Source organism: Tripterygium wilfordii, chromosome 8, assembly GCF_013401445.1.
Source record: "Tripterygium wilfordii isolate XIE 37 chromosome 8, ASM1340144v1, whole genome shotgun sequence".
NCBI classification, from domain to species: domain Eukaryota; kingdom Viridiplantae; phylum Streptophyta; class Magnoliopsida; order Celastrales; family Celastraceae; genus Tripterygium; species Tripterygium wilfordii.
Window position 1 is genome coordinate 1,391,865 of NC_052239.1, and position 19,617 is coordinate 1,411,481.

At 37.0% G+C, this 19,617-nt stretch overlaps 2 protein-coding genes across 3 annotated transcripts; both read right to left on the reverse strand.

Annotated features, from left to right (window-relative positions):
• Nucleotides 1-1,974: 1,974 nt before the first annotated feature.
• Nucleotides 1,975-5,264, reverse strand: LOC120004319 (ethylene-responsive transcription factor ERF115-like). Of its 2 annotated transcripts, XM_038853633.1 has the most exons (3): nucleotides 4,589-5,006; nucleotides 3,041-3,665; nucleotides 1,975-2,103 (listed from the first exon to the last, which is right to left on the reverse strand). In XM_038853633.1, the coding sequence occupies exons 1-2, from the start codon at nucleotides 4,740-4,742 to the stop codon at nucleotides 3,049-3,051; spliced, it is 771 nt and encodes a 256-aa protein (XP_038709561.1). In that variant the 5' UTR covers nucleotides 4,743-5,006; the 3' UTR covers nucleotides 1,975-2,103; nucleotides 3,041-3,048. The 2 variants fall into 2 exon arrangements, with proteins under 2 accessions (XP_038709561.1, XP_038709560.1); XM_038853632.1 differs by lacking the exon at nucleotides 1,975-2,103 and having other exon boundaries at nucleotides 2,823-3,665; nucleotides 4,589-5,264.
• Nucleotides 5,265-7,650: 2,386 nt separating this feature from the next.
• LOC120004204 lies at nucleotides 7,651-19,575 on the reverse strand. Its single transcript, XM_038853474.1, has 24 exons — nucleotides 19,482-19,575; nucleotides 18,356-18,781; nucleotides 18,104-18,217; nucleotides 17,447-18,000; nucleotides 16,398-16,818; nucleotides 15,889-16,137; nucleotides 15,303-15,377; nucleotides 15,060-15,206; nucleotides 14,496-14,660; nucleotides 13,597-13,644; nucleotides 12,602-12,750; nucleotides 12,456-12,504; nucleotides 11,581-11,637; nucleotides 11,215-11,403; nucleotides 11,000-11,134; nucleotides 10,542-10,603; nucleotides 10,356-10,458; nucleotides 10,158-10,272; nucleotides 9,467-9,543; nucleotides 9,236-9,373; nucleotides 9,000-9,164; nucleotides 8,675-8,788; nucleotides 8,442-8,538; nucleotides 7,651-8,346 (listed from the first exon to the last, which is right to left on the reverse strand). The coding sequence occupies exons 2-24, from the start codon at nucleotides 18,590-18,592 to the stop codon at nucleotides 8,252-8,254; spliced, it is 3,555 nt and encodes a 1,184-aa protein (XP_038709402.1). The 5' UTR covers nucleotides 18,593-18,781; nucleotides 19,482-19,575; the 3' UTR covers nucleotides 7,651-8,251.
• Between the last annotated feature and the right edge of the window lie 42 nt (nucleotides 19,576-19,617).

Below are 19,617 nucleotides of genomic sequence, written 5' to 3' on the forward strand. Positions count from 1 at the left end.
ACTACTCTAGTTTTTCCTTATTTATTTTATTTCTTCTCCCCTCAAGTCATTTCTTTTTGCTAACGTGTTATCATGGCAGCTAGGAAGATGAAATATTATATGCTTTTTTTAGGGGGCCTCCGCAAAGAAGAATGAAAAGAATGGTGAAAAAGGAGGAAGTGAGGATGTTAGGTAACCTTCCACTTGAGGCTTTGTTTCTTTGAATGGTTGGTTAACCATGCTTTTACAAAAAGAAGATGGTTGGTTGGTTGGTTAGCCATTAATTAGAGTATTCCAAGTGTACTCTCATAAGTTATTTAATTCCTTGCCTTTTTTTTTTTAATTTTCAAAGTGTAGGTGCCGCTAAGCCAAAAGTTTGAAACTCAATTAATTTATACTATCTCATAAAAAAATAATTCATAGCTCATAATAAAATAATAAATATATCTTTTCCATGGACATTAAAAGCCAAAAGGTTGAAACTCAAGTCATTAATATCTCATAACAAAGTAATTCATGTCTCGTAGAAACATAATAAGTATATCTTTTCCTTATTAAATGTACAAGGCCAGCAATCTTTTAGTCAATTTATATCTATCATATTTGTCTTTTACTCAAAGTCAAATTAAAACTCGTGCTTTATCCAAAGGGTAGTCTTCTTTTTCTTATTTTTATAAAAAATAATAAATATCAATAACTATATTCATCTAATGTTGAATAAAAATCAAATTAATTAAAGAAAGTGCATGGAAAACTAATATGGTTCTAGAACTATTGAATGCAAAAGTGTGTAACATGTCATGTTGTGGATGCAATTTTTTGAATGATCCACACGTCAGAGGACTATGATGCAATGAAAAACCTTCTGACACTTGTAAGAACAAAAGGAGAGGGTAGCCCTTGGAGGACGGAGGATACTTCGACGCTCAAGTCAGTGTCTATTATTAAGAGTTGAGTAATCTTAATCACGATTGCAAAGTATAATCCGTACCTTAGGTCAACCTTAGCCTCCGTTATATAGGGGTTGACTGGTGATAAAGATGAGGCTTTTCTTTGGCAATTGAGCGCGCTTATCCACCATATCAACATGGTAAGATCAAACGTCTTATTTATAATCTCGTGATGTCTTTGGACGTTAGGTTGGGATTTACCTTGAGCTTGAGAATTATGTTTTTTCACTTCTTTATTTATTTTAGATTTATGGTTGTTTCCAGGAAGCTCTGATACGTAGACTTTTCTTTATGTGACATTTGGTATTCTAATTAGGCATGACTCATTTTTCTCATCCACACACATGTTATCTTTTTTCTTAAACCTCAAATAGTTGAATACATAATTCAATTGTCTAAATTTTATATACTTTCTATTTATTAAAAATGAAGAGGAACTGCAAAGCAGCTTACCTAAGATATATAAGATGACTAATTAATAATGAGTGGGTTGTTCAAAAAGAAGAAAAAAAATAATGAGTGGATGAACGGGCCGGGATGAATATTTTGAATTGAAGGATCTAGCTAGCGAGTCAACTATTCCCAATGGATAATACGATGTGAGTCCTAATCAAATGTCTGAGAGTTCATAAATTCACACCCCTCAAACAACCAATTATATTATTTGTTTTGAGTTTTATTGTATCTTTTAATTTAATAATATTTGAATCCAAAAAAAATACCCAATGAGATCCCCACATCTTTTCGACGTGAGATTCCTAAAAGATTAAGATCCAAAACGTGAAACCGAAACAAACAAACAACAACCATTGTGAATGCAGTCAAATAATGGAAACTATATATATGACTGAATTAATTCCTTTTTAATAAAAAAAAGAGGTGAGAACCTAAATAAAAACTCTGGATGGTCAAATAGAAGGTCGGCAATGAACTAGTGTCATCGATATATCCACATTATTTATTGTCCATTTCAGCCGAATTTGGCGACTCTTAATTATCAACAAGAAAATTGCACTCCACCTTCATGCTTTTCATACCCAAACTACTTATATATCGATCTCTGCGCGTTTATAAACATTTTCGACATATAATCGCTTTCTCAGCGCAGAGCCTCATCTTCTCCTAGCTTGATTTTGCTTTGCATGGCATTCAAAAGTCAGCCTCCAAAACCAAGTAAGTTACTTTCTTTATTAATTTGTTTTACATCTATATTAGCATGATATATATATATATAACCATATGTGCACTACACTTTTACTTTATTACATCTATATTGGCATGATATATATGTATAGAAGTAAAATTTGATCAATCTTTCTAAGCTCATTCTATACTATAGCATTTAGGCATGCTTATCTCCCTCCCTCCCCAGTCCTCTCTCTCTCTCTCTCTCTCTCTCTCTCTCTCTACACACACACACAAGGTTAACGTTAACTGGCATGCATGATTGGTGATGATTACCATGACTAAATACTAAATAGGAGTCCATATATAATTCTTCTAATGTTAAAATTTAAACCCTTTTGGCCCCCTTTAATAGTCGTGAAACGATTGTAGAGGTGAGTTTCTAACTTAAGACATCAACATTTGTTCAAGATTTTTTCATTCCATGTGAAATACCGATTCTCCTAGAAGTTCGAATTAATTTTAATATTTAATTCGTTTACTCTAACACATATGATAAACAATTCTCGAGCGTAAGATTCTGACAATAGAGATAGGGTTGGAGAAAAAACTACACAAACTTTTTTTTTCCAGGGAGTAGAAATCAAACATATTCCTCGTGCAAATGATAAGAAACATGCTACCATAAGATTATAAGAACTCCTTAGTACACACAAAAACAAATATTTACATATTCCCTTCAAGTATTTATTTCAAATATATATATATCTAGTAATGTTGAATATATAAACTTGAACCATGAAAGCACAAACTTGTCCATGTAGATTTATTATCAATCCATATGTTGATTTGACAAGAAAGTAAATACGATAAATAACGTAAAAAACAGTAAATTAAAAAAAAAAAAAAAAAACACTTGTGAAGAATATAGTAGAAAAACATTTCCAATGTTTTAAGTTTTCCTCTCTTCCTCGAGCAAACACGGATATGCATGCTATTCTCTTTTAGGAGATTCATATCCTCTTCTACTTTGATGAGAAGAATCAGAAGTCGAGGAAGAACTTCCAAACCAAGCTGGAAATCTTATAACTTCTGATGGTTGTGGTTGTTGTTGTTGCTGCTGCGGAGCTGATGATGAGGAAGATGAAGATGAAGATGATGTTGTTGAAGTAGGAGAAAGAAACGTATGATCACCGCCATAGTGACTTGGTGTGGAAAAGTTGAATGCATAACCTCCGCTAGGAGGGAATTGTGCATAGAAATAAGGATTTGGATGTTGTGCTATCATTTCTCTCGCTTGTGATTGTGGACGAGGAGCCATAGCACGAGTATTAGGTACTTGTTGTTGTTGTCGTTGTTGTTGATGCAAATTTGGACGGATTGTGAGGTGACCTAATTCGGATCGGCCTTCAACTCTCTCAGGGAAGTTGAGCTTAGCTTTGCTGCCTTTGAAGCGTAGAGCAGCTTCATCATAAGCAGTTGCTGCAGCCTCAGCGGTGTCGAAAGTACCAAGCCATACACGAGCTGCCTTCTTTGGATCCCTAATTTCTGCTGCCCATTTTCCCCATGGCCTTTGCCTCACTCCTCTATAGTGCCTTCTTCTCTCGTTCCCTATAATTCCACAACTCACTTGTGTTCATATCATTCATATTATATACAATAGGTGAACTACGATTAGTGTGAAAATATATATATATAACTAATGAGGAGAAACATAAGCAATTCATACTCAACTTGAGTACAATCATAATCCTAGTCGTGAATTAATTCACAAAATGATGAAAGGAACATAGGAGTTTTCCGCTAAGTACGTATTAGATCAAATAGGTCGTCCAGTTCTTATAGAACCTATCACTAAAATAGCCCCAGGGGATAGGGCTAAGCAGAGCGAAAAGACCCATCTAACATCAATTACTCGGCCCCTACCATTTGTAGGGAGTACATAACGGAGGTGGATATGTATCAAATTTTGCTTGGACTCGGAAGACCATGAGTTCGATTCCCGCTGGGAGCAATAACATTGTGGTCACCCCCTGAGCTTTGGTGCAACTTACCATTTCACCAGGTTGAAAGCTTTTGTGCTTGCAAGCCTAACGGTCAAGGTTATATCCATATCGAATGCCCGAACAACAAGTTTTTTATGATGTCGTTGTCGGTTTAAAAAAAGTTATGAGATTGTTTGAACTAGATTTTAGTATGGTATAGATGCTTGAGATTAGAGAGTGAGAGATGTGCAATTGCACATACTTGCAATATGAGATTTTAGTAGGGTATAGAGATGCTTGTGATTAGAGAGTGAGAGAGGTGCAATTGCACTTATTTGCAATATGGCCGGATCATGTGAAACTTTGCACCATCAAATTCAGAAACAACTAGTTATCCTAAATTTTATGTTGAATATAAAAAGGTAAGGAAACCCTCATGAATTATCATATAAACTCCAAGAACATGCATCACATCAAAACCCTAGACAGTTACACAAGATCATAGGATCTATACATAGGAGGAGTAAATTAATGATAATAATTAAGTACCTTGATCTTGAACTGGTTGAGGGAGGTTCTCTTCCTCAGTGTTGCTAGATTGTGACAAGACCAATGGATTAGTATTACCATGCACTTGATCGTTATCTGGATTTCCATGGCTGCTTCCGATAACTTGAGCTAAAGCTGAAACCATGGCGGTCATGTCTTGTTGGGATCGAGCGGAGTAGACCGGAAAGATATGGTCTTCCTCCTTCTCCTCCGATTCATCGGATGGAAGGGGCCTCTTCCCATATCTTCGATCCACTTTGAATAGTTTGTAATATATAGATATATATGATATCTTGCTAAATCATGCACATATAGAGCAAGAAGAATGATGAAATAAGACAAGAGAGTAAGGTAGGGTTTGGAGTGAGGGGGAAGAAGACGACGAGCGAAATAGGGTTTTGTTTTTTTTTTTTTTCCTTCTTCTTTCTGACGACTGTAGATAGGGATTCAATTTGATACATGTTCTATGCTTGGACAGTGATTTGTGTGAACGTGAGCCATAGTCAACTTCTTGTTGCTTTCCTTTGGACTTTGTTGCATTTTTTTCTTAAGTTTATTTTGGATGCATTACTTTCTTTCCCTTAGTTCAAACAATGGTACATCTCAAAATTTTGTTTTTTGTTAGCAAAGAATGAGAGATACTCTGTGTCTGTTTGGCACAACGGACGGTAAAGCGGGTCCGCTATTGGTCCCGCTTTGCTCAACCGTTGGCTATAAACTCCAAAGTGGAGTTTATATAGGCGTTTTCGCCTTTGTGTTTTTTTTAGAAAGATTTATTTTCTAAGGGTCCACAGTAAATGATGAGGTCTTGCTTTTTTTTTTTGAAAAAACTAATATGGACCCACAATAAATAGGTTTATAATATTTAATAAAATAACTATTAAAATATTTTTTTGATTGAATTAAAATGGATTGTATTGGACTTACGATATAATAACATCATGATCATTGTAAACAATCAAGTTTTTACCTCAAAAATTCGAATTGGACTACATGAATCAACGAAAATCCACTAAGTATATTCGTTTTTGGCATTCAATATTTCTATTTAAGATCATATTTTTATCAACTCTTATTGAATCAATATTTTTTCTTACAACTTCAAGTCATGTCTTTTTAGGTCTTTCATTCTCTACGCTTTCTACTCTCTCCTATACAAATTCTTTCGATTCTCTTCCCCTCCACTCTACTATCTTTACTCTGTACATGCCCATACCATATTAAATGATTTTTTCACAACTTATTTTCAATTAGTGCTACTACTAACTTAAATCTAATAATATCGTCTTATTATATCTTTCCTCATGTGGCCAACATCCAGAAATTGTTTGCATTTCTACTACATACATTTTTTGAATTTGTTTATTAAAACCCAACACTCATATCCATACATCACCATGGGCCGTTTAGTTGACCGATAGAACCTTAAAGCAATTATTCGATAGCATAAAACCCTTGATGCATTTTCACTAATGTTTTCGTTATCTTGGAAAATCGAGTCAAGATATTTAAATATCTAACTTCTTGTTACTCTTCTCTCATCTAATTCAATAATTTGTTCGTTCCCTTGTCTACTTTTACTAAACTTATATTTTATATATTATGTTTTAATAATACTTTATTTAAATCTTTAAACTCTAAGGCTCCATTAGAACTATATCATCACCAAACAACATGCTTCAAGATATCTCACCTGGGATATTTTGTGTGAGTTCATCCTTCACTATAACAATAGGAACAAGCTTAGTGCCGACATCTGGCGCAAATCCATTATGATGGGAAACTATTTTGTAACTCCTTCATTAATCCTAACACTACTTACGACTCTTTTATACATATCCTTAATCATAATAATATAACTAATCAGAATTGAGTTCTCTCTAAAATTTCCCACATTACTTTTCTAAGCACCTATCATAGCCTTGCCTCTACTTAATATATTATATTAATATCAAATTTGTTCAAGACTCTAGTAAAGCACCACCCGTTTTTCATTTTTTTTTTTAAATATAAATGCGGCCGTAGGGAAGGGAGCCAATCATACCCAAACGGACGGGCCCGGAAGAACCGCTGCTGGTAAGGACCGGGAATGATTTCGGCCCATATATTTTTGAGCCGGCTTCAATTGAAACACTGCTAGCCCATAAAGCTCCAGTGGCCCAATCTCTTACTCGATGAGAGGCTGGCGGAGAGAATTTTATTACCAAACCTCCTGCGAGCTCGACCTCCATCTAGGGGAAACGAAGACAACCTCGTTTGTCTCTTGCTTGTTTGTGAACTTTGAAGTTCCCCGAGTAAAGAACGGAGCATGTACACTGCTGGGAAAACTCTAGATCTCAAAAAGGACTATTGGATTTTAAATTTTAATCTCAAAAAATTTATATTATGTAGTTATCCTCGGTTGTAGTCAGAGGATTAGAGCACGTGACTACGAACAAGTGATCACTCTCGTGCTGGTCAGGTTATACATGGCCATGGGTCAAGTCCTGCCATCCTTTTTTTAAAAAAAATTTGAGTTCAGTTTTTTAAAAATATTTGAATTATTTTAAATCTATTATCCTTAACAAAAAAAAGAAAAAATAATTATCATGCATAACCTAAAATAAACTCAAGCAAGAAATTGTTCAAAGAACTTCTGTTTCATCGATCAGAATAACTGAAGGATTACAAAGCTTGTGGCAAGCTGCGAGAGAACAGAAGTTAAGGGAAGACAAATCTCAACGGTAATAAAAGAACCTCTACAACATCGTTTAATATAATGAGAACGACGTCGTAAAGAATGAAAAACAAATAAAAGAGGGATAAAAACACATGAAGCGATGCCGCGTGAATAGGGAGAGGGGCAGCTCAAACAGATGAGACAGAATGACCAACACCAGCGCAGAGAAGCTTCCTAACATAACCATTAAACAAGGATCAATAGACCACTTTTTTAAAAAAAACCAAGAACGACATAGTTTACCATTTCGATAGGTCTAAACTCAGGCCGTCCAACCCCCACACACAAAAATTTCCTAACCTGACAACTGGGTAAATTAAGCCAAATGCATGGTCACAAGAGATAGCATCCTAATTGTATGCTAATATTAAGTTTTACAGAAGAATTGTGGAAATACGTGCAAATTAAAAATAGAGTTTCTAAATGCGAAAGGCCCATGCTGCTTATTCTAATAACACTATGCCACTAAATTTCACCATCCACTCTCATAGTTTTGTTTGCGTTCCGATAATAATAAGAAATAAAAATAAAAAGTCGCCAAACATCTACAATTACACAGAAAATATGATGAGCATGGAAGGCCAAGAAATCTTGTCTCGGCCAGCACAATGTGCCCAAACTCCTAAATGAGTTGGCAGGTGACGAAAACTTGAATGAACCATTTTTCTTTAGTTGTAACTTGGAAATTTGCAGTTTAGGTGTTTACCTCCATTGATCCTTTTGGTTGATAACACCAAATAATCAATCCCCCGACCAGAACGCCAATCTAGCTGCAATTCTCTGGAAGAAGGATCATGCAGCTCATTCTACCTTTCCAGTGAGGTCTCGCTGAAAACCTAACACCTATGAGCATTTTTCAACATGACCCCCAGGAAGGTAAAATCAAATGGCATGAAACCAGCAACTAAATGAATTTGATTGCATATGTAAATTTCGATAGAGTATCATGTAGTCGGCTCAATATTTCTGGTTCGCATGTAGGTTAAAAATTGGCTTGGTAGTTCTGCTAAAAGTGCTTGAACAACTGAAATTTCTCCACCTGCAAATATGAGCGAAGTAAATAATCAGTTCAATAGTATTTCTCTCGAAACCTTTTTCCAGAAAATTATTTTCTAGATGTGTTAGATTTCTTACTTTGTACATCTCGGAGTGGAACAAATTGTACTATATCCCGCGAAGCAACTCTCCCACTTGAACTCTCAAGTCTGTCTCCCTTGTCTGCATCTAAATTCTGTACAAAAGTTCATTAGATGCAGCAAAAAAGAAGAAGTTGCAATTAAGCTTCACTACCAGGGATTGTATATGCCAAAGAGTACATAAAAAGTTGGTTATTTTCGCATGAAAAGGTATTGAAGTGAACATCATACCTCCATTTCTTTGAAATCAGCTCCTCCAACTCCAACAATGAGGACTGACAGCGGTAGGTCTGATGCTTTAACTAGAGCATCTTTGGTTTCTTGAAGATCTGTTACCACCCCATCCTAACATATAATCTCAACATATTTCAGCGCCAAGCAGAAGCACAACTGGAGAGATTAAATTTTTACATTTACTAAGCATCAAATACAAAATCTTCGCAACAAACTACGTCATATATACTGCGAATGGAAATGAAGAGAAGTTCTAAAAAAAATTGCAGCAAATGCTGACTAACTAAATGACAGATATATAAATCACAAGCATATTTGTTACCGTGATTATTAGCAACACAAAGTATTTTCGTCCTCCATTTGCATGAGACTGACTGGCAATTAGAGCAGCATTGGTAATCACGTGTCCAAAAAGCGTTGGTCCCGCAAGAGAAACATTAAAGAGGGCACTTGTATATGCCGTCATAATTCCTTGAATTCCTTCAACCTGAAGAATATTATACGCTCAGTATGTTTTTTACGAGTATAAGAAGATTAATTATAATGTGACCATTTCACCTCACAATAACTACTACTTCCATTCAAGTTAAAACAATGAGAAACTGGGCCATCAATTGGACGTGCTCCAAAACCCCATGCAGGAAAGTGTCTGTCTGAATCATAAAATTGCAACACCTCACCAACTTCTATTATTGCCTGGAAAAAGGAGAAAAAAAAGAGCTGCATGTTTACATGGGTCTACTACCAAGAGAATGTTCTACAGATAATGTTGAGAGGCAAAATTATCACTTGCTGGTATGCATTTGGCCGTCCAGAGGGATCAATATAATGCAAGGAATCTGGGAGACGGGGATTTCCATTTGAAGCTGACAAAAAGAAAATGAAGTCCATAAAACACATTCAGTCACCCATACATATCCAATATCATAAATGATTAACCATGAAGTTTATGTTTTCCCCCCCAAATTAAACATATATGGAAGTTTAAAAAGCAACAGGGTAGTCAATAAAAACCAGTATGTTGACAGGTACAACACCAATGATGAAAGAATCTTGAACACTATCTCTTCAAAACAAGATTATGCCTCATATACAGTAACTCACATTTTCTATATATATGTTCAATCAGGAAAACTCTTTCCTATTCTTTCAAAGTTTCAAACAAGCATTCTGAGCAATGGGCTGGGGAACAAGAAGTGACATGCATCAGGAGTATCAATAAAAAAAACCCATCACATATGAAACAAGACACAAACATTAACTTTGATGTAAATAAATGGCATAACTGACATGAAGATCCATTCAAAAAATATCTGACATGAAGATATTGATGTGAAGGGACAAACAACATGAGTATTACTATATGATATACACGACAACCTTACATGTCACATTGAAAAACACAACGTTGCAGTGCACTTCAAAAGTTAGAGAGGAGACATTCACCTACTGCAACACATGTTGCATTCACTGTCAGTACCTGTGAAATCGACAGCCACCATAAAGTTCAGTTCAAATCCTCCTGCCAAGTAATCCAAGAAAGTGTTCTGTATACTCTCAGCAAACTTGTCAACAAATAACAGGCTCTTCGACACCTGCATTGAAATAAAGATCTGTAACTTCAAGGAAAATAATGGAAAAATCAGAAGGAGCACAATTTGATTTGCGTAAACTGTACCTTGTTGTGGTCATTGTGCGCGGTGGATGGTGGTATAAATAAATTTTCTCCTTCCCCACTAGAATGAAGCTTTTCCAACTCTCTTAGTGATTTCTGAACTTTTCTGATAACATTACAAATAGCATTATCTCTATTCTAGCCTACAATGACAAGAAATAGAGACAGGGAAAGAAAATCTCGATTTACCCCAATAAATCATGCCTGGCATTGCTATTGAAGTTAAAGCACTCTATAACTAACGGACTGTCCTGCAAATTAAGTTTGAAAAAAAATTGTGAAAGCGTGCCATAATGAGGCGAGGAAACTCCCCAGGCCCCAAACAATAGATAACCAAATCTATCCATGTTAAATGATTGCTGATAGCAGCATTGCGCACAACAATGACAACACAGTTCTATAATAAGATCCCCTTTGAAATTCAGTTCAACCACGTAAAGCCCTTCGGTTTAGATACAAAATGAGCTCGCTCTTAGGAAGAAAAAAAGAACAATGGAAAGGGAAACTTGCATATTCATGAAGATCACTACTAGTTGTACTTAAATATTGGCAAGCCATGTAAACTAACAAACAAAAGAGTGCAATTTCACTATGCCAGGTTTATGAAGGCCAACGAAAATCATACAAAACGAAGGAACTTTCTTTACCTTGCTTCCAACCTGTTGAATATTCAGAAACACAGGTTTCCATGTTGGCTTGAGATCATTCTTTATGACTTCTGTTTTACAGACGGGAATGGGGATCCCTCCCTCCACAATTTTTGATATTACCAAGAAGGGGTCCTGCAACGGCACCAAAATTAACTTTAGATATTGCATAAAGAACCTGACAAAAGAAAGAGATGGAATCCAGCAACACATACACTTTTTGAGAACATATCCTTGCTTTCCAACTCTGAACACCTAAATATAATCTCTGTAGTTGTCTTAGAGTTTATGCATTCCTCAGCATGCACAGTAAGCTTTCCAGAGCATCGAGAATGGCTTGATATAGAAGATTCTTCTCTACGTACAATATCTAATGTCAACGACCCATTTGATTTTGTCACAACCTGCACAGATAGAGTGTTGTTGAGTAGCTTATGCCATTTGATAATATTGTGGATATTGAATACATTAGAAATTAGAAATCTTAATATCAATGAGTGCGTCCCCGTATTTTGCACATTGAAAAAATATGGCTTTCATTATGGTATGTTCACAGCTGTAAAGTGGTGTTGATATCTTACCTCGGACAATGAACAACTTGCCTCACCAAGGAATTCCTGCTCTTCCAGATTAAGAATCTGCAACAGTTAGATAGTGTGTTACTTGTATTTAAGCCTTCCATACACTTGCACAGTTCTATCGCTCCCTAGGAATCTTGTTAACAATATAAAGAGTTAAAGACAAATTCATAGACAAATTCATGAATGAATGGCAAGAACATAAACCCTTTCTGAAATGAAGAAAGCGATTCTGATTCCGAACAATGATTTCTCGGCCCAACTTACTGGAAACATGCTTCATGAAGGAATGGCAGTCGTGACAAATTTGAAACTGCAAACTTCTCACTGTGATTATGATTACTGTTTTACTTTTGATCTTTATTTTCCAATAGCGTAACTTGTCATGACTCAACCCAAACTTTTACTATCCAGGCCCACATAATACAAGCCTGGAGGACCTAATCACCTGGTGCTTTCACCTTTTTTTGGCCCAAGATCCCTCTAAACAAGAAACATCTACGGTTAACGGAGCTGCAAAATTGCCTAAGAATCAAAGCCACTAGTTGTCTTTGATCCCCGAATATGCATAGTAATTCTTCCTTTTGCATTAGAGGGTTTAAACTTTAAAGTCATTTATAGACTCAAAAGTTCACATTAAGTATATACTTAAATCTTTATTCAGTTCTCTGATGCACTCCATTCACATGATACAAACGTCAAGCACACTAGACTTAATCTTGTTAATCAAAAGTTTAAACAGTGAGCAGAAAATGAAAATGAAAATTTGTTGGTAGACATCCAAATTGTTTGCTTAAAGTTGCAACGACAATGGAAATCTCCTGAACAATGGTAATGAGTAATGACAAAGGAAAGAGCATGTGAAAATAAGCAAATACCTTTACGTCTACATTGTGAAACTGGGTGTCAATGTCATATAGTCGAAACCTGTGGTTCATTGCAATTTGACACACAAAATTGAGGCGGAGCCAACAAAATGCATATATGATGAATATAAAGAATTATAAAAGGTTCAAAGACTTACAGGAGAGTTTGAACAACTTCAAACTGAAACATGATGATATACTTTGTAACCCAAGTGGGGTTCAATGAATTAAGAACTACTTCAGTGCGACATACTTCTCTGAGTGCTCCATCTTTTCCTTTCGTATAAACAACAACCATGGGATCACTCTAAAGGAATGAGAACATAGTAAAAAGAGAAGAAAATTAAAGTTCGAACAAGGTCAAATATTTAAGGCTTTTGTGCTTTAAGAATTAGACTATATCAATGTGCTAAAATGAAATTTCTCACTTTTGCAAAATTAGAACTCCATTTACAACCATTTGCAGCTCTCTTCTTATGTTAAAAAATAATTGGCGCCTTGGCAGTAAACCTTGAATTCATTTTTGAGACTTCAAGGTGATTAATCACATTCACTTCAGACTGAAGTCAAGATGACCAGAAAAGGAACTGAATTGGCAGATGATGATAGTAAGCTACTGATTACATTACTCAAAAGACAGTTTGGAAGCAAAAAATAACTCCTACTCCCTTTAATTTCCATATTCTTGGCAGATACTACTCTCTACATTGTTCACACACTTAACATAAGAATGTTATAAATGGAATAATTTTACTCTAGTTTGTTATGCGATAAGTTATGCTTGTGATTTAAACGTGAAATAACATCAAGCTCTAGCTTCTAACTTCTTAACCATAAACATACCCTAAAACATATCAGGGTGTCTGTCATTAGTTCATTAAAAAGTAAAACCTTTAGAAATGATTTTAGACCCTTTGTTACAGTTCATACCATCCTTAACTATAGTTACACAAACCACTCCCCATATTAAGGGAATGAAAATGCACTAGATGTTTCTATATCAAGAGAATTGAGTAAAAAGTACAAAAATTTCTCTCAATCCTAACAATATAATGTCAACATCCATTATCTATCAGGAGAGTAAAGAAAAAGCGACAAACACGAAAAATCAATTAATGTTCATCGGCATACATTGGAAAGTAAAGCAACAAACCTTTGAGAAGACGTCCAAATCGCGCAAATTTGTAGCAGAAAATGATAACTGCAAGTTTTATATAAAAAGGTCAATATGAAGGATGTGAAAAGCATGCTAAAAAGACAATTTGGATTAAAATGTCTAAACAAGAAAATGAGTTATTCGGCTGGAAGAAAAGTGTGGTATGATATCACTAACAACTTTCAAGTGATAAGAAACCACGCTTAATTCTCAAGAACATTAGCTTTGCATTTATAATCTAAATTTTACGTAAGACTAGGATTCAACTAATATACAAGCATAACTTTCAATTAAGATAAATCTGAATTTAATCTATGATTTCAGTAGGTAATAAAGTATTAAGTGTCTTAATTGTCCAAAAATTCTAGAAATTTGAAAGCACTGGCTTCCAACTTCAGATTCAAAATTGACTCTCAAAAAGAGAGAACATATGTTCGATGATGAGAAGAACATGCTGAAAAAGACGATTTGTTAAACTAAACATTCAAAGACAAAGAAATGAGTTATCTTGGGGGCAAAAGCACAAGTTATGTTTTGTAACATAATTTTCAACCGTCACAAACCAAACATAACTCTCCATATCATTAGTGTTATATCTATAATCTAAATTTCACAGAGGACTTGGCTGTAAATTTTAGTGAAGTCACAATCCCCATGATAGCCTACCATTCATATATACAATAAAAAAGACGATGTTTCTTAACCTGGCAGTTAAATCACAAAAAATTCAACACAATACCTCTCAATTTTAGATATGAAACTCGCTAATTTTAGATATCAAAGAGTGTCTTAATGATGCAGAAGAAACCATGGCGGCCTCATTATCAACAATAAAACTCCATCAATTAACGCAAGACGTAGAGAGAGAGAGAGAGAGAGAGTTGAGAAGTCAAAACCTCGATCTCAGAGAAGAGACCATGGTAGCCGCGAGACTTGAGGAAGTAGCTGATAGCGTCGTTTGGAGAAGCAGCGGCAGCGGTGCCGGCCACGGTCGACATCCCGCCAGCCGCGTCTGAACAGCAAATCCCCATCCGAGCACCGTTTACAAACACCACCTTAACCTACACTCAGAATACGAAGAGAGAAAACGAATCGAAAAGCAGAAATTGCAGAGTAGAGTTGAAGTTGTTGTTAGTCACTTTAGTATGGCCCGCTCGGTTTTGTTATCCGTTCATGAAATAGACACCGCGTTTACTTAGAAAGCGGGTCGGAGTTCTCCAGTGACGAAGAAATTTAAAAAGGGCAAAAAATCTGGATTGATTCTCTACCGCTGTCATTGTTCCTGCTATCGTGCAACGGTCATCTTTGATCTCGCCAGCTCACGGGTGTGTAGGCCCTACCGTTACCCAACCGTTGGGTCGAAATCTACAAAGCTAAGGAAGTTACCATTTAGCCCCTGCACAGACTTGGAGAATTATTGTTATTGGATGACTAAATTAAAAAAATGAAAATGGAAGTACCTTGCGCTCTTCAGTCTTGATGCGGTCAAAGGCCCGGTATGTTGGTGGGCCTTGGCAAGTGCGATTCAGAGAATACCTTATTGGCTTCTTAACCTCTTCATTGTATTCCCATCTCTTTTTTGTAATAATACGAATTGTCAAACTAAACTGGACAAACATCACATGATTAGGCAGAGTTGCTTAGTTTGTTTGGGCCCCAATGCCGAACAATGATGAAGAAATAAAGACATTAAATCGCTGTACATTAGGACAAGGGCAGGGCGCACCAAGTAAGCATACATTGGCTATCAAAATAGCCACTTGTGTGTGACCGACCACCTAAAAGGCTAAAAGCACAACATCGTGACTAGATAGACACCATCACCAGCTATCTGTGTGTGTATTGTCCATCACTGATTGTTTAATTACAATGTTTCTTGGTTAACCCGACCAATGTGACATCAGACACAGGTAAACACTACACACAAAGATGTCTAAGATATTTTTTTGGCCGAAGAACCACTCAGCGTATCCTTCGGACAACTGAATGGATATAAACCTCGAGTCATCACTCATCAAAATAGTCCACACCACGCTAATGACAAATAAGATTAGGCCGAAAAAAAAAGAAGAAAAAAACTTATCCAGAGATGAGCTGATCGAACCTATATTAAGTTTTTAAATTTGATCTCTGACCAAGTGGAAGCCAAGCAGGAATCTGCTGTCTGACCAACTGGTCTGGTCTAGTTTTTTCACATCACTGCTTGTAGTGCTCCTCCAGACCAGATTAATGGATGATAGTACATCTCAATTGAAAGATAAAGGCGATTAGACCGCCCAGAATAATCACAGAATAAACAAGCACACAAGTCAAGCAGTCAACCACTATAGGAACCCTCCTCAACTTCAGCCTTGACTTCTTATGGACCGTCTCTTTTTCCCACTTCCCACAAGTGAGAAACCGAGAGAAATGGGAATGTAGACAAACTTTCAAATGAATCATGCAATGAAGTTGAATACAACACTCACCAGTCAATATCTCTAGTCTACTCTCCGATAATTGCTCTAAGCTCACAACCCTCCATAGTCCATACCTAACCTGTTCACATTCAAAGTTTAGAACGCATGGTAAAGTCACATCCCTAAGAAAGTTCAAGTTACGCTCAAAGATCCTCACTGTGTTGGATGGTGAAGCCACATTCCGCTAGAAAAACAAAGTATTTTTCCATTTCTTCCAATAATATTTCGCCTTTAAAAGATAAATTAAAAACAAATAAACTAAACTATTTCTTAGGAAAGCTTATGCCAACACCTGGGGGACATTTAGCACGCCAAACAGAGATTCAGTCATTGATATGCTGAAGGGTAACCTTGGTAAGGATACATTAGTGGAACAGGAATATTTCCCCCAACCAGCCCAGCTGTTTCAGGTGTTGAGGAATGTGTTTGCACAGGCTGAGAAGTGTGTGGAGCAGCAGGCGTTTGCTGGTGATTCCCGTATCCAACAGCATTCTCTTGCTGAGGGACAATATAACCCCCTTGTGACGGAAACTGATAAGTAGCATTACCAAACCCAAGGTTCTGACTGTAAGGAGCGGTCATTGTGTGTATTTCTGGTATTGAGGAATGTGTTTGTACCGGCTGTGAAGTGTGTGGGACTGCAGGCGCTTGCTGGTGATCCCAGTATCCAACAGACCCCCCTTGTGATGAAAACTGATAACTTACATTCCCTAAGCCAAGGTGCTGACTGTAGGGAGCCACATTTGTGTCAGCTCCATACCTGTGATAACAACATGATGGTTTTTTCACTCTAATAAAAAATCCAATAAGAAAATTATCAAGAAAAAGAAAGTGATGTAGATTGAGGCCCAAGCCCAGCAACAAACAGGCCTAACTAGCTACTAGAAAACCGATTGACTAATGTTAGGTTTGCCCAACTTGTATACTGCAACTCAGGCTCTCAATCCACCGATGTGGGATTCACAATCGATGTTTACATCATTCACACCCCTTACGACACGCCGCTGCAACCCCCTTCGGGCCCCGCTGACACGTGTTTTCAAAACCTGCTTTGATGTAGATTGAGGCCCAAGCCCAGCAACAAGCAGGCCTAACTAGCCACTAGAAAACCGGTTGACTAATGTTAGGTTTGCCCAACTTATATACTGCAACTCAGGCTCTCAATCCACCGATGTGGGATTCACAATCGATGTTTACATCAGAAAGTCAATAAGAGACAATTTTAGACATATACATGAGATAATATCCAGAAAATTAGCAGCCAGTTTAGGGTCAAAAGTATTCCTTCAAGCTGACAGTAGCTTGGGTGCAAGATAGGACACCAAGCTTCATTCTCCAAAAATGGAATGAGAACAGAAAAGTTTCATCAGGTGTAAGGGGCAAAGTACCTGCGATACAGGTCAGGCAGATGATGGACGAGTTCTCCAAGCAAGTGTGAATTTTGATGTTCCATTGGGTAATATGGGTTACTTGGAGCTTGTGCATGAGTAGCTGATTCAGTCTGGCTTCTGTTGACCATGGATCCATATGAAGAGTAATGCGACGGTGTGACCATCTGTTCCACATGTTGAGGCACTGATACTGAAGGGTTATACTCGTGATGAATCCCAGGCCCAGCCATATCTTGATCCCTCAGAGCTCGGACATCTTGTGCCTCATTTGATGGATGGGTGTAGCCCAGGTTCACTATGGGCGCGTAATAATCATGCTGTTGGGGTATTATTGTCTGTGGAATATGTTGGGCCTCTAAACCTGTAAAACCATGCCTGACTTGCACCCCAGCCACCTCCACGGGTAGCCTTGCTTGAGGCTGAAACCGACGTTCTCTTGATCGATTGGGAGGAGTGAACAATGATGGTGTGGCCATATTGGGCAACATAGGATGGAAAGGTAATGGCATTGACACTGCAAATGGATCAAACATAGACAATAGATCCCTCACCTGTACCACAACACTGCAAATGAGAAGAAAATGGAAGAGACTGCTGTCTGGCAGATAACGATGAGATTAAACAGAGCTTAGTAAAATTGGTAAGGCGCCTTACCTGCTGGGCATTGAGTTCTTGACTAAATTTTCCGTTCTGATAATTCTCTTGGATAGCAAGTTTAAAGTTACTTTCTGGCAGAGGCAAACAATCCTTGAATATCCTGAATCTCACCTGAAGAATTTTGCCTAATCAGCTATTAAATAGGGACCATCCTTATAAACCATAAACACACTTCAGGTTGCATCGCTACCCTGTTATTTATAATAATGACCCTTTTTTAAATATGAGCTGAAAACAACCTAAAGTTACCTGTGCTGGAAACCTCCCACCAAAAGCAGTATATTCCAAGTTCAACTTTCCATCAGAAGTTGCTTCATATATACCATATAGAAGCTTCACGTCAAAATCAAACAAAAAAAGTTTCATGCCACACTTGATTTTCTCTACAACTTGCTTTCTTACGGCAGGAAGCCCAAAAACACGGTACTGGTAGCACTGCGGTTTTGTTTTTCCATTACACATAAATATAAAACCAGAAAGTTCCATGCCGTCTGTTCTCCAATTTTTGTTAGCTAACTATATTGCCATACGTATCAACAGCGAAAACAGGATCACAAGGTGCACAATTGGGAATAAAATCGTCCAATCACCTCTAAATTATCTTCCTCCACCTCTCTGCTGGCATCCAGGTGACCTGTCGCCCAACTGTTTCTTTTCCGATTTGTTGTCTCCTGCCTGCACCAAGGACATGGTTTTCAGTATGAAGAAGGGAGGGCACTGCTTAGCTGACCTCCAGAGCTATAATTTTCCCACAAACGAAAGATAAAGGGATGAAGCACCGCAAACAACTGAAAAACATACAAATACAGAGGGGCTACAGATATGATATATCAAACGAAGATGGTACACAAGGGAAAAAGCACAAGAATCAGTTTGGTGTGGTTCTCCTTGGCAAACTACAAAGGTCCTCAATCTAGTTAGGCAATGTATTTTGCATCTCGAGAAAATGACAGAATTCCAAAATTCTAATATCAATTTCCATTTACGATCAAGAAATAGAATGAAGCGTCATCAAAATATTCCAACCAGAACTGAAAGGAAAACCGAGTAAGCATATCCAAACAGATAGTAAATTCACAATGCATTTCTTCAACAGCAGAGTTCCCACCCATAGTTTTTCAACACATTCTCAATAAGCTCACGAACTAATGAAGCTAGTGTCCATTATCACCTCAATATTAAATCCGGCTCATACCTAAACTCGTCAAGCTACCAATGCATTGAATTCGAAAACCTAATTCTCAAAACGAGGCAAGCAAAATCAAAAAGTAAACAAAGCAAACCCTAACTCTAAATCATTAGCATGTAAAAAACCGCTTCAGTACAGAACCTTGTACAAGGAGAACAAGGGAGAAAAATAAAATGAGAGACGTACTGAGTACTGAGCAGAGCTAACCGTCCACCAGAGAAACGCGACACAATCCGTCTCGACTCACGAGCAAAGCGATTCTTGATTTCCGGTTTTCTTCCTTCCAATTAAAATTTTAAAATCATAAGTATGAGTTTTTGAA

Excerpts from the sequence above, each read along its gene's own strand:
- LOC120004319 (XM_038853633.1), bottom strand. The coding sequence starts at position 4,742 with ATGACCGCCATGGTTTCAGCTTTAGCTCAAGTTATCGGAAGCAGCCAT. Across the intron at positions 3,666-4,588 it reads TCAACCAGTTCAAGATCAAG|GGAACGAGAGAAGAAGGCAC; the intron begins GTACTTAATTAT and ends GTGGAATTATAG.
- LOC120004204 (XM_038853474.1), bottom strand. The coding sequence starts at position 18,592 with ATGGAACTTTCTGGTTTTATATTTATGTGTAATGGAAAAACAAAACCG. Across the intron at positions 14,661-15,059 it reads TCAAGACTGAAGAGCGCAAG|GTTAAGGTGGTGTTTGTAAA; the intron begins GTACTTCCATTT and ends TTCTGAGTGTAG. Across the intron at positions 10,459-10,541 it reads GCCAGGCATGATTTATTGGG|AAAAGTTCAGAAATCACTAA; the intron begins GTAAATCGAGAT and ends TAATGTTATCAG.